General features: G+C 54.0%; 1 protein-coding gene across 1 annotated transcript; it reads right to left on the reverse strand.

The window, feature by feature from the left end:
- Positions 1–453: 453 nt before the first annotated feature.
- Positions 454–11691, reverse strand: HGH1 (HGH1 cochaperone). The gene is made up of 7 exons (XM_075261992.1): positions 11643–11691; positions 3920–4465; positions 2884–2984; positions 1718–1816; positions 1534–1625; positions 751–873; positions 454–681 (listed from the first exon to the last, which is right to left on the reverse strand). Exons 2-7 carry the CDS (start codon positions 4459–4461, stop codon positions 532–534), a joined length of 1107 nt encoding a protein of 368 aa, XP_075118093.1. The 5' UTR covers positions 4462–4465; positions 11643–11691; the 3' UTR covers positions 454–531.
- Positions 11692–11715: the final 24 nt, after the last annotated feature.

Raw genomic sequence — 11715 nt, forward strand, 5'->3', positions numbered from 1 at the left:
GAGGCGTCCTATTACAGAGCGCTGTGCCCGCAGGGGGTACGACTAGTGTGAGGTAGACGCTGAAGACAGACAGACCCGAGTCAGGTGGTGACGGCTGTTTACGACAAGAGGCAAAAACTGGCTTAGTGCGCTGTCAGTGAGAGGGCCTGACCGTGAGGCGGAGACGGCAGCCTTCAGTGTCGCCTCCTAGTGGCCGGGTCTATACCCCAAGCTGCTGTGTCCCCCATTGTCTTGTTTTCACCTAGTCAATTATGACAAGTTGTTTAGAAGTGGAGTTACCCTTTAAGCCTGTAGTTTATGGGGGGAGGAGTCCGATCCAGACCGGTCTACAGTGACTGACGTTCCAGGATTGATGGGCACAGTTCACACTATGAATCCAGCAGCGATGTCCTCAGCTCAGCACACACTGACACGACCCTGCAGCTCTCGCGAGCATTTATAATAAACACAGCAGATTTATGGGCGACATATAATAAAACAAGCGGTGACTACATCCTGTCACATGACACGCGGCCGTACTGGAGCGGAGGGTCACCTGGCCTGCTCTTCCTGCTGAACTGGCTCCGCCTCTTGCTCCTCCTCCTCCTCGTCCATTCGCTTTAGCTGCTCCTCCACCTCCGGGGGCACTTTCACTTCTAGCAGGTTTTGTAGTCCAGGCTCGGGCTCGTCACCGATCAGGATCTGACACAAGACACATTATAGTCCCGGCAGTATATAGCGCCCCCTAATACAGATATCCCCGCCGCTCACCTGGATGACCTTCTCACAAGCTCTCTTCACATCGGCCTCCTTCTCCCAGGAATGCAGCGATCTCAGGATCAGGTAAGTTCCCCGATCTTTAAGGATACGACGTCCATCTGGAGTAGCGCAGAGCTGCAGGAACAGGGACACAGAGCACTGAGGGATGGGGCGGTCACAGAGCATGGAGGCATCGGGGAGGGGTCACACGGCGCGGAGGGATCGGGGGGGGGGGGGGGGGTCACAGAGCATGGAGGCATCGGGGAGGGGTCACACGGCGCGGAGGGATGGGTGGGGGCCGTCACACGGCGCGGAGGGATGGGTGGGGGCCGTCACACGGCGCGGAGGGATGGGTGGGGGCCGGTCACACGGCGCGGAGGGATGGGTGGGGGCCGTCACACGGCGCGGAGGGATGGGTGGGGGCCGTCACACGGCGCGGAGGGATGGGTGGGGGCCGTCACACTGCGCGGAGGGATGGGTGGGGGCCGTCACACGGCGCGGAGGCATCGGGGGGGGTCACACTGCGCGGAGGGATGGGGAAGGGGGGGGGGGGGGCGGTCACACCACACGGAGGCATCGGGGGTGCACGGACTGGGGCGGTGACACTTTCTATGGCCACCCTCCCTTCCTCAGGCCGAGACTCCACATTGGGGAACAGTGGCTGATTTTGCTTCGGTTTTTCGAGCCAAAGTCAAGAATGCCTACAAAGGGGTCTCTATAGAAAGCTTCTTACCCCTCCCTCTTCTATACCCCACGGGGCTGTCTGGGGCCCCCGATGCCCTGAGTTAGTCTCACCAGTTGGAGGCACTCTATCAGCATCTTCCGTATGTCAGGATCGGGCTCCCGCTTCTTGTCCTCTGGGAGATACTGCAGGTCAGGAGGGAGGACTGTGGACAGTGAAAAAGACCCCCAGTGACTCCCCCAGGACTGACTAGTGGCTATGGCAGCCCCCCACATCAGCTCCACCATCTTGTCTTACTTTCCACCTCGTCTTCTGCATATTCTTCTCCACCAGCCAAAGGCAGAAGCAGAAACGGCAGCAAATCCACATCGTCCCCGAGGAGCCAGGCGTGATCAGCTGCAATATACGAGGAGACCGGGGGGGTGGGGGGGTGAGGAAAGAGAGAGAGCGGGGGTGGGGGGGTGAGGAAAGAGAGAGAGCGGGGGTGGGGGGGTGAGGAAAGAGAGAGAGCGGGGGTGGGGGGGTGAGGAAAGAGAGAGAGCGGGGGTGGGGGGTGAGGAAAGAGAGAGAGCGGGGGTGGGGGGGTGAGGAAAGAGAGAGAGCGGGGGTGGGGGGTGAGGAAAGAGGAAGAGCGGGGGTGGGGGGGTGAGGAAAGAGGGAGAGCGGGGGTGGGGGGGTGAGGAAAGAGAGAGAGCGGGGGTGGGGGGGTGAGGAAAGAGGGAGAGCGGGGGTGGGGGGTGAGGAAAGAGAGAGAGCGGGGGTGGGGGGGTGAGGAAAGAGAGAGAGCGGGGGTGGGGGGGTGAGGAAAGAGAGAGAGCGGGGGTGGGGGGTGAGGAAAGAGGAAGAGCGGGGGTGGGGGGGTGAGGAAAGAGGGAGAGCGGGGGTGGGGGGGTGAGGAAAGAGAGAGAGCGGGGGTGGGGGGGGTGAGGAAAGAGAGAGAGCGGGGGTGGGGGGGGTGAGGAAAGAGAGAGAGCGGGGGTGGGGGGGGTGAGGAAAGAGAGAGAGCGGGGGTGGGGGGGTGAGGAAAGAGAGAGAGCGGGGGTGGGGGGGTGAGGAAAGAGGGGGTGGGGGGGTGAGGAAAGAGAGAGAGCGGGGGTGGGGGGGTGAGGAAAGAGGGAGAGCGGGGGTGGGGGGGTGAGGAAAGAGGGAGAGCGGGGGTGGGGGGGTGAGGAAAGAGAGAGAGCGGGGGTGGGGGGGTGAGGAAAGAGAGAGAGCGGGGGTGGGGGGGGTGAGGAAAGAGAGAGAGCGGGGGTGGGGGGGTGAGGAAAGAGAGAGAGCGGGGGTGGGGGGGTGAGGAAAGAGAGAGAGCGGGGGTGGGGGGGTGAGGAAAGAGAGAGAGCGGGGGTGGGGGGGTGAGGAAAGAGGGAGAGCGGGGGTGGGGGGGTGAGGAAAGAGGGAGAGCGGGGGTGGAAGGCGAGTGCCGCCGCCCCCCCTCATGTACTGGACCCCCCAATATAACTCACTGTGACTGAAGCAGCAATTCCTCAGGATCCCCACGAGGCCCCCCCTGCGCACAACCGAGCCCTGGAGGTGAGTGTATGGGAGGAGACGCTGCAGAACACACCTGGGGGGCGACACAAACAATATACAGTGTGGAGGTATATGGGGGGGGGGCACATGGGAGTTCATGTTACGTGGGGGGGGAGTGGAGTACATGGGACGTCATGTTATGCGGGGGTGGGGGAGTACATGCGACGTCATGTTACGTGTGGGGGGGGGGGGAGTACATGAGACGTCACGTTATGGTTATGTGGGGGGAGTACATGGGACGTAACTTTACATGGGGGGAGTACATGGGACGTTACGTGGGGGGGAGCACATGGGACGTCACGTTACGTGGGGGGAGCACATGGGACGTCACGTTACGTGGGGGGAGCACATGGGACGTCACGTTACGTGGGGGGAGCACATGGGACGTCACGTTACGTGGGGGGAGCACATGGGACGTCACGTTACGTGGGGGGAGCACATGGGACGTCACGTTACGTGGGGGGAGTACATGGGACGTCACATTAAGTGTGTGTGGGGGGAGCACATGGGACGTCACGTTACGTGGGGGGAGTACATGGGACGTCACATTAAGTGTGTGTGGGGGGAGCACATGGGACGTCACGTTACGTGGGGGGAGTACATGGGACGTCACATTAAGTGTGTGTGGGGGGAGCACATGGGACGTCACGTTACGGTTATGTGGTGGGAGTACATGGGACGTCACTTTACATGGGGGGAGTACATGGGACGTCACGTTACGTGGGGGGAGCACATGGGACGTCACATTATGTGTGTGTGGGGGGAGTACATGGGACGTCACATTAAGTGTGTGTGGGGGGAGCACATGGGACGTCACATTATGTGTGTGTGGGGGGAGTACATGGGACGTCACATTATGTGTGTGTGGGGGGAGTACATGGGACGTCACATTATGTGTGTGCGGGGGGTGACTTGGGCATCCATGCTGTTACTTGCAGGGGAGTTCACGCCCACACTGCAGCCTCTCACCTATTTCGGTCCAGTATAAAGCTGCGGCCCTCGCTCAGCTGGGTCAGGTTACACATCAGGGGCCCCAGGTAGTGTAGGGGGGCCACTGCATTGTACTTGGGGCTACAGATCATCTCCAGCAGCTTATTTAGTCCCTGGACACTCAGGGTGGCCACAACAGCGCGGCAGGACGTTTCCTCGCGGCTCAGGTTGCAGAGCGCAGTGCACACAGAGTCGGCGTACACATAGTGGGGGTCAGTCAGGCGCTCAGTGAGTGCGGGGAGCAGAGCCGGAATGTCCAACAGAGCGCGGTGACTGCAAGGGTCCGAGGTCAGATTCACTAATATGTGGTAAGAATCCTGGGCCACTGGGGGGGACGGGTCAGAGGTCACATCCAGCACAGCACGCAGTAATCCCGGCACATCACACAGGCTCCGCCTACCCTCAGGGGTGGCGCTCACACCCAATACATACTCCAAAGCCTGACTCTTCACATCTGCCCGGGTGCCAGGGCTCAGGAAAGACAGGAACTCGGAGCAAAGCGCAGGATCCATAAACACCATCAACCTGAGAAAGAGCAACAGCAAAGATGAGGGAGAGAACAAGGTGCGGCGAAATGGAGCAAAGACGATGGAGAGGACAAGGGCGGGCAACGGGAGCAAAGACGATGGAGAGGACAAGGGCGGGCAACGGGAGCAAAGACGGAAGAGAGGACAAGGGCGGGCAAAGGGGGCAAAGACGGAAGAGAGGACAAGGGCGGGCAAAGGGGGCAAAGACGGAGGAGAGGACAAGGGCGGGCAACGGGAGCAAAGACGATGGAGAGGACAAGGGCGGGCAACGGGAGCAAAGACGGAAGAGAGGACAAGGGCGGGCAAAGGGGGCAAAGACGGAAGAGAGGACAAGGGCGGGCAAAGGGGGCAAAGACGGAGGAGAGGACAAGGGCGGGCAACGGGAGCAAAGACGATGGAGAGGACAAGGGCGGGCAACGGGAGCAAAGACGATGGAGAGGACAAGGGCGGGCAACGGGGGCAAAGACGATGGAGAGGACAAGGGCGGGCAACGGGAGCAAAGACGGAAGAGAGGACAAGGGCGGGCAACGGGAGCAGAGACGATGGAGAGGACAAGGGCGGGCAACGGGAGCAAAGACGGAAGAGAGGACAAGGGCGGGCAACGGGAGCAAAGACGGAGGAGAGGACAAGGGCGGGCAACGGGAGCAAAGACGGAAGAGAGGACAAGGGCGGGCAACGGGAGCAAAGACGGAGGAGAGGACAAGGGCGGGCAACGGGAGCAAAGACGGAAGAGAGGACAAGGGCGGGCAACGGGAGCAGAGACGATGGAGAGGACAAGGGCGGGCAACGGGAGCAAAGACGGAAGAGAGGACAAGGGCGGGCAACGGAAGCAAAGACGGAGGAGAGGACAAGGGCGGGCAACGGGAGCAAAGACGGAGGAGAGGACAAGGGCGGGCAACGGGAGCAAAGACAAAGGAGAGGACAAGGGCGGGCAAAGGGGGCAAAGACGGAAGAGAGGACAAGGGCGGGCAAAGGGAACAAAGACAAAGGAGAGGACAAGGGCGGGCAACGGGAGCAAAGACGGAGGAGAGGACAAGGGCGGGCAACAGGAGCAAAGACGGAGGAGAGGACAAGGTGCGGCGAAAGGGAGCAAAGACGATGGAGAGGACAAGGGCGGGCAACGGGAGCAAAGACGGAAGAGAGGACAAGGGCGGGCAACGGGAGCAAAGACGGAGGAGAGGACAAGGGCGGGCAACGGGAGCAAAGACGGAAGAGAGGACAAGGGCGGGCAACGGGAGCAAAGACGGAGGAGAGGACAAGGGCGGGCAACGGAAGCAAAGACGGAGGAGAGGACAAGGGCGGGCAAAGGGGGCAAAGACGGAAGAGAGGACAAGGGCGAGCAACGGGAGCAGAGACGATGGAGAGGACAAGGGCGGGCAACGGGAGCAGAGACGGAGGAGAGGACAAGGGCGGGCAACAGGAGCAAAGACGGAGGAGAGGACAAGGGCGGGCAACGGGAGCAAAGACGGAGGAGAGGACAAGGGCGGGCAACGGGAGCAAAGACGGAGGAGAGGACAAGGGCGGGCAACGGAAGCAAAGACGGAGGAGAGGACAAGGGCAGGCAACGGGAGCAAAGACGGAGGAGAGGACAAGGGCGGGCAACGGAAGCAAAGACGGAGGAGAGGACAAGGGCGGGCAACGGGAGCAAAGACGGAGGAGAGGACAAGGGCGGGCAACGGGAGCAAAGACAAAGGAGAGGACAAGGGCGGGCAACAGGAGCAAAGACGGAGGAGAGGACAAGGGCGGGCAACAGGAGCAAAGACGGAGGAGAGGACAAGGGCGGGCAACAGGAGCAAAGACGGAGGAGAGGACAAGGGCGGGCAACGGAAGCAAAGACGGAGGAGAGGACAAGGGCGGGCAACGGAAGCAAAGACGGAGGAGAGGACAAGGGCGGGCAACGGGAGCAAAGACGAAGGAGAGGACAAGGACGGGCAACGGGAGCAAAGACGGAGGAGAGGACAAGGGCGGGCAACAGGAGCAAAGACGGAGGAGAGGACAAGGGCGGGCAACGGAAGCAAAGACGGAGGAGAGGACAAGGGCGGGCAACGGAAGCAAAGACGGAGGAGAGGACAAGGGCGGGCAAAGGGGGCAAAGACGGAGGAGAGGACAAGGGCGGGCAAAGGGGGCAAAGACGGAGGAGAGGACAAGGGCGGGTAACGGGAGCAAAGACGGAGGAGAGGACAAGGGCGGGCAAAGGGAGCAAAGACGGAGGAGAGGACAAGGGCAGGCAACAGGAGCAAAGACGGAGGAGAGGACAAGGGCGGGTAACAGGAGCAAAGACGGAGGAGAGGACAAGGGCGGGCAACGGGAGCAAAGACGGAGGAGAGGACAAGGGCGGGCAATTATATAATTGGGGGGGTCTCTCAGTTATTATATAATTGGGGGGGTCTCTCAGTTATTATATAATTGGGGGGGTCTCTCAGTTATTATATAATTGGGGGGTCTCTCAGTTATTATATAATTGGGGGGGTCTCAGTTATTATATAATGGGGGGGTCTCTCAGTTATTATATAATTGGGGGGGGGTCTCTCAGTTATTATATAATTGGGGGGGGTCTCAGTTATTATATAATTGGGGGGGGGGTCTCTCAGTTATTATATAATGGGGGGGTCTCTCAGTTATTATATAATGGGGGGGTCTCTCAGTTATATAATTGGGGGGGTTCTCAGTTATTATATAATTGGGGGGGGTCTCTCAGTTATTATATAATTGGGGGGGGGGGTCTCCGGGTTATTATATAATGGGAGGGTCTCTCAGTTATTATATAAAGGGGGGGTCTCTCAGTTATTATATAATTGGGGGGGTCTCAGTTATTATATATTTGGGGGGGGGGTCTCACAGTTATATAATTGGGGGGGTCTCTCAGTTATTATATAATTGGGGGGGTCTCTCAGTTATTATATATTTTTTGGGGGGGGTCTCTCAGTTATATAATGGGGGGTCTCTCAGTTATTATATAATTGGGGGGGTCTCTCAGTTATATAATTGGGGGGGTCTCTCAGTTATTATATAATTGGGGGGGGGGGTCTCTCAGTTATTATATAATTGGGGGGGTCTCCGGGTTATTATATAATGGGGGGGTCTCTCAGTTATTATATAATTGGGGGGTCTCTCAGTTATATAATTGGGGGGGTCTCTCAGTTATTATATAATTGGGGGGGGTCTCTCAGTTATTATATAATTGGGGGGTCTCCGGGTTATTATATAATGGGGGGGGGTCTCTCAGTTATTATATATTTGGGGGGGGGGTCTCCGGGTTATTATATAATGGGGGGGGTCTCTCAGTTATTATATAATTGGGGGGGGTCTCTCAGTAGTTATATATTTTTTTGGGGGGGTCTCTCAGTTATTATATATTTGGGGGGGTCTCTCAGTTACTATATAATTGGGGGGGGGTCTCTCAGTTATTATATAATGGGGGGGTCTCTCAGTTATTATATAATGGGGGGTCTCTCAGTTATTATATATTGGGGGGGGTGTCTCTGTTATTATATAATTGGGGGGGGTCTCTCAGTTATTATATAATTGGGGGGGTCTCTCAGTTATTATATAATTGGGGGGGGTCTCTCAGTTATTATATAATGGGGGGGGTCTCTCAGTTATTATATATTTGGGAGGGGGGTCTCCGGGTTATTATATAATGGGGGGGGTCTCCGGGGGTTATTATATAATGGGGGGGGGGTCTCCGGGTTATTATATAATTGGGGGGGGGTCTCTCAGTTATTATATATTGGGGGGGGGGTCTCCGGGTTATTATATAATGGGGGGGGTCTCCGGGTTATTATATAATTGGGGGGGTCTCTCAGTTATTATATAATTGGGGGGGGGGGTCTCTCAGTTATTATATAATTGGGGGGGGGTCTCCGGGTTATTATATAATGGGGGGGGTCTCTCAGTTATTATATAATGGGGGGGGTCTCTCAGTTATTATATAATTGGGGGGGTCTCCGGGTTATTATATAATTGGGGGGGTCTCAGTTATTATATAATGGGGGGGGTCTCTCAGTTATTATATAATGGGGGGGGTCTCAGTTATTATATAATGGGGGGGTCTCTCAGTTATTATATAATTGGGGGGGTCTCTCAGTTATATAATTGGGGGGGGGTCTCTCAGTTATTATATAATTGGGGGGGGGTCTCTCAGTTATTATATAATGGGGGGGGTCTCTCAGTTATTATATAATGGGGGGGTCTCTCAGTTATTATATAATTGGGGGGGTCTCTCAGTTATTATATAATTGGGGGGGGTCTCAGTTATTATATAATTGGGGGGGGTCTCTCAGTTATTATATAATTGGGGGGGGTCTCTCAGTTATTATATAATGGGGGGGGTCTCAGTTATTATATAATGGGGGGGTCTCTCAGTTATATAATTGGGGGGGGTCTCTCAGTTATTATATAATTGGGGGGGTCTCTCAGTTATTATATAATGGGGGGGGTCTCAGTTATTATATAATGGGGGGGTCTCTCAGTTATATAATTGGGGGGGTTCTCAGTTATTATATAATTGGGGGGGGTCTCTCAGTTATTATATAATTGGGGGGGGTCTCTCAGTTATTATATAATTAGGGGGGGGGGTCTCCGGGTTATTATATAATGGGAGGGGTCTCTCAGTTATTATATAATGGGGGGGGGGTCTCTCAGTTATTATATAATGGGAGGGGTCTCTCAGTTATTATATAATTGGGGGGGGTCTCAGTTATTATATATTTGGGGGGGGTCTCTCAGTTATATAATTGGGGGGGGGTCTCTCAGTTATTATATAATTGGGGGGGTCTCTCAGTTATATAATTGGGGGGGGTCTCTCAGTTATTATATAATTGGGGGGGGGTCTCTCAGTTATTATATAATTGGGGGGGTCTCCGGGTTATTATATAATGGGGGGGGTCTCTCAGTTATTATATAATTGGGGGGGTCTCTCAGTAGTTATATATTTTTTGGGGGGGGTCTCTCAGTTATATATTTGGGGGGGTCTCTCAGTTATTATATAATTGGGGGGGGTCTCTCAGTTATTATATAATGGGGGGGTCTCAGTTATTATATATTTGGGGGGGGGTCTCTCAGTTATTATATAATTGGGGGGGGGTCTCTCAGTTATTATATAATTGGGGGGGGTCTCTCAGTTATTATATAATGGGGGGGGTCTCTCAGTTATTATATAATTGGGAGGGGGGTCTCCAGGGTTATTATATAATGGGGGGGGGTCTCTCAGGGTTATTATATAATGGGGGGGGGTCTCTCAGTTATTATATATTTGGGGGGGGGTCTCTCAGGTTATTATATAATGGGGGGGGTCTCTCGGTTATTATATAATTGGGGGGGGTCTCTCAGTTATTATATAATTGGGGGGGGGTCCTCTCAGTTATTATATAATTGGGGGGGGGTCTCCGGGTTATTATATAATGGGGGGGGGGTCTCTCAGTTATTATATAATGGGGGGAGGTCTCTCAGTTATTATATAATGGGGGGGGTCTCTCAGTTATTATATAATGGGGGGGGTCTCTCAGTTATTATATAATAGGGGGGGGTCTCTCAGTTATTATATAATGGGGGGGGGTCTCTCAGTTATTATATAATGGGGGGGGGGTCTCTCAGTTATTATATAATGGGGGGGGTCTCTCAGTTATTATATAATGGGGGAGGGTCTCTCAGTTATTATATAATTGGGGGGGTCTCCGGGTTATTATATAATGGGGGGGGGGTCTCTCAGTTATTATATAATGGGGGGGGTCTCTCAGTTATTATATAATGGGGGGGGTCTCTCAGTTATTATATAATGGGGGGGGGTCTCTCAGTTATTATATAATGGGGGGGGGTCTCTCAGTTATTATATAATGGGGGGGGTCTCTCAGTTATTATATAATGGGGGGGGGTCTCTCAGTTATTATATAATTGGGGGGGTCTCTCAGGGTTATTATATAATGGGGGGGGGTCTCTCAGTTATTATATAATGGGGGGGGTCTCTCAGTTATTATATAATGGGGGGGGGTCTCTCAGTTATTATATAATGGGGGGGGGTCTCTCAGTTATTATATAATGGGGGGGGGTCTCTCAGTTATTATATAATTGGGGGGGGTCTCCGGGTTATTATATAATGGGGGGGGGTCTCTCAGTTATTATATAATGGGGGGGGTCTCTCAGTTATTATATAATTGGGGGGGGTCTCTCAGTTATTATATAATGGGGGGGGTCTCTCAGTTATTATATAATGGGGGGGGTCTCTCAGTTATTATATAATTGGGGGGGTCTCCGGGTTATTATATAATGGGGGGGGTCTCTCAGTTATTATATAATGGGGGGGGGTCTCTCAGTTATTATATAATGGGGGGGGTCTCTCAGTTATTATATAATGGGGGGGGTCTCTCAGTTATTATATAATTGGGGGGGTCTCTCAGGTTATTATATAATTGGGGGGGGGGTCTCTCAGTTATTATATAATGGGGGGGGTCTCTCAGTTATTATATAATTGGGGGGGTCTCTCAGGTTATTATATAATGGGGGGGGGTCTCTCAGTTATTATATAATGGGGGGGGTCTCTCAGTTATTATATAATGGGGGGGGGTCTCTCAGGGTTATTATATAATGGGGGGGGTCTCTCAGTTATTATATAATGGGGGGGGGGTCTCTCAGTTATTATATAATGGGGGGGGGTCTCTCAGTTATTATATAATGGGGGGGGTCTCTCAGTTATTATATAATGGGGGGGGTCTCTCAGTTATTATATAATGGGGGGGGGTCTCTCAGTTATTATATAATTGGGGGGGTCTCTCAGTTATTATATAATGGGGGGGGTCCTCTCAGTTATTATATAATGGGGGGGGGTCTCTCAGTTATTATATAATGGGGGGGGTCTCTCAGTTTATTCATATAATTGGGGGGGTCTCTCAGTTATTATATAATGGGGGGGGTCTCTCAGTTATTATATAATGGGGGGGGTCTCTCAGTTATTATATAATGGGGGGGGTCTCCTCAGTTACTTCTATAATCAGGGGGGTCTCCGGATTATTATATAATGGGGGGGTCTCTCAGTTATTATATAATTGGGGGGGTCTCTCAGTTATTATATAATGGGGGGGTCTCCGGATTATTATATAATGGGGGGGGTCTCTCAGTTATTATATAATAGGGGGGGGGGGTCTCCTTCTCCGGTTCTCCTTTCCCTCATGTTTACTTACAGGTCCGTAGCTCACGTGGATTCTCTTCCGGCTTAGGTGTGACGTCACTATAGCCGTCCAATCATCACTGACA

This window comes from Leptodactylus fuscus, unplaced genomic scaffold (genome assembly GCF_031893055.1).
Source record: "Leptodactylus fuscus isolate aLepFus1 unplaced genomic scaffold, aLepFus1.hap2 HAP2_SCAFFOLD_766, whole genome shotgun sequence".
NCBI classification, from domain to species: Eukaryota; Metazoa; Chordata; class Amphibia; order Anura; family Leptodactylidae; genus Leptodactylus; species Leptodactylus fuscus.

Excerpts from the sequence above, each read along its gene's own strand:
- HGH1 (XM_075261992.1), bottom strand. The coding sequence starts at position 4,461 with ATGGTGTTTATGGATCCTGCGCTTTGCTCCGAGTTCCTGTCTTTCCTG. Across the intron at positions 1,817-2,883 it reads GAATTGCTGCTTCAGTCACA|CTGATCACGCCTGGCTCCTC; the intron begins GTGAGTTATATT and ends CGTATATTGCAG. Across the intron at positions 682-750 it reads CTTGTGAGAAGGTCATCCAG|ATCCTGATCGGTGACGAGCC; the intron begins GTGAGCGGCGGG and ends GTCTTGTGTCAG.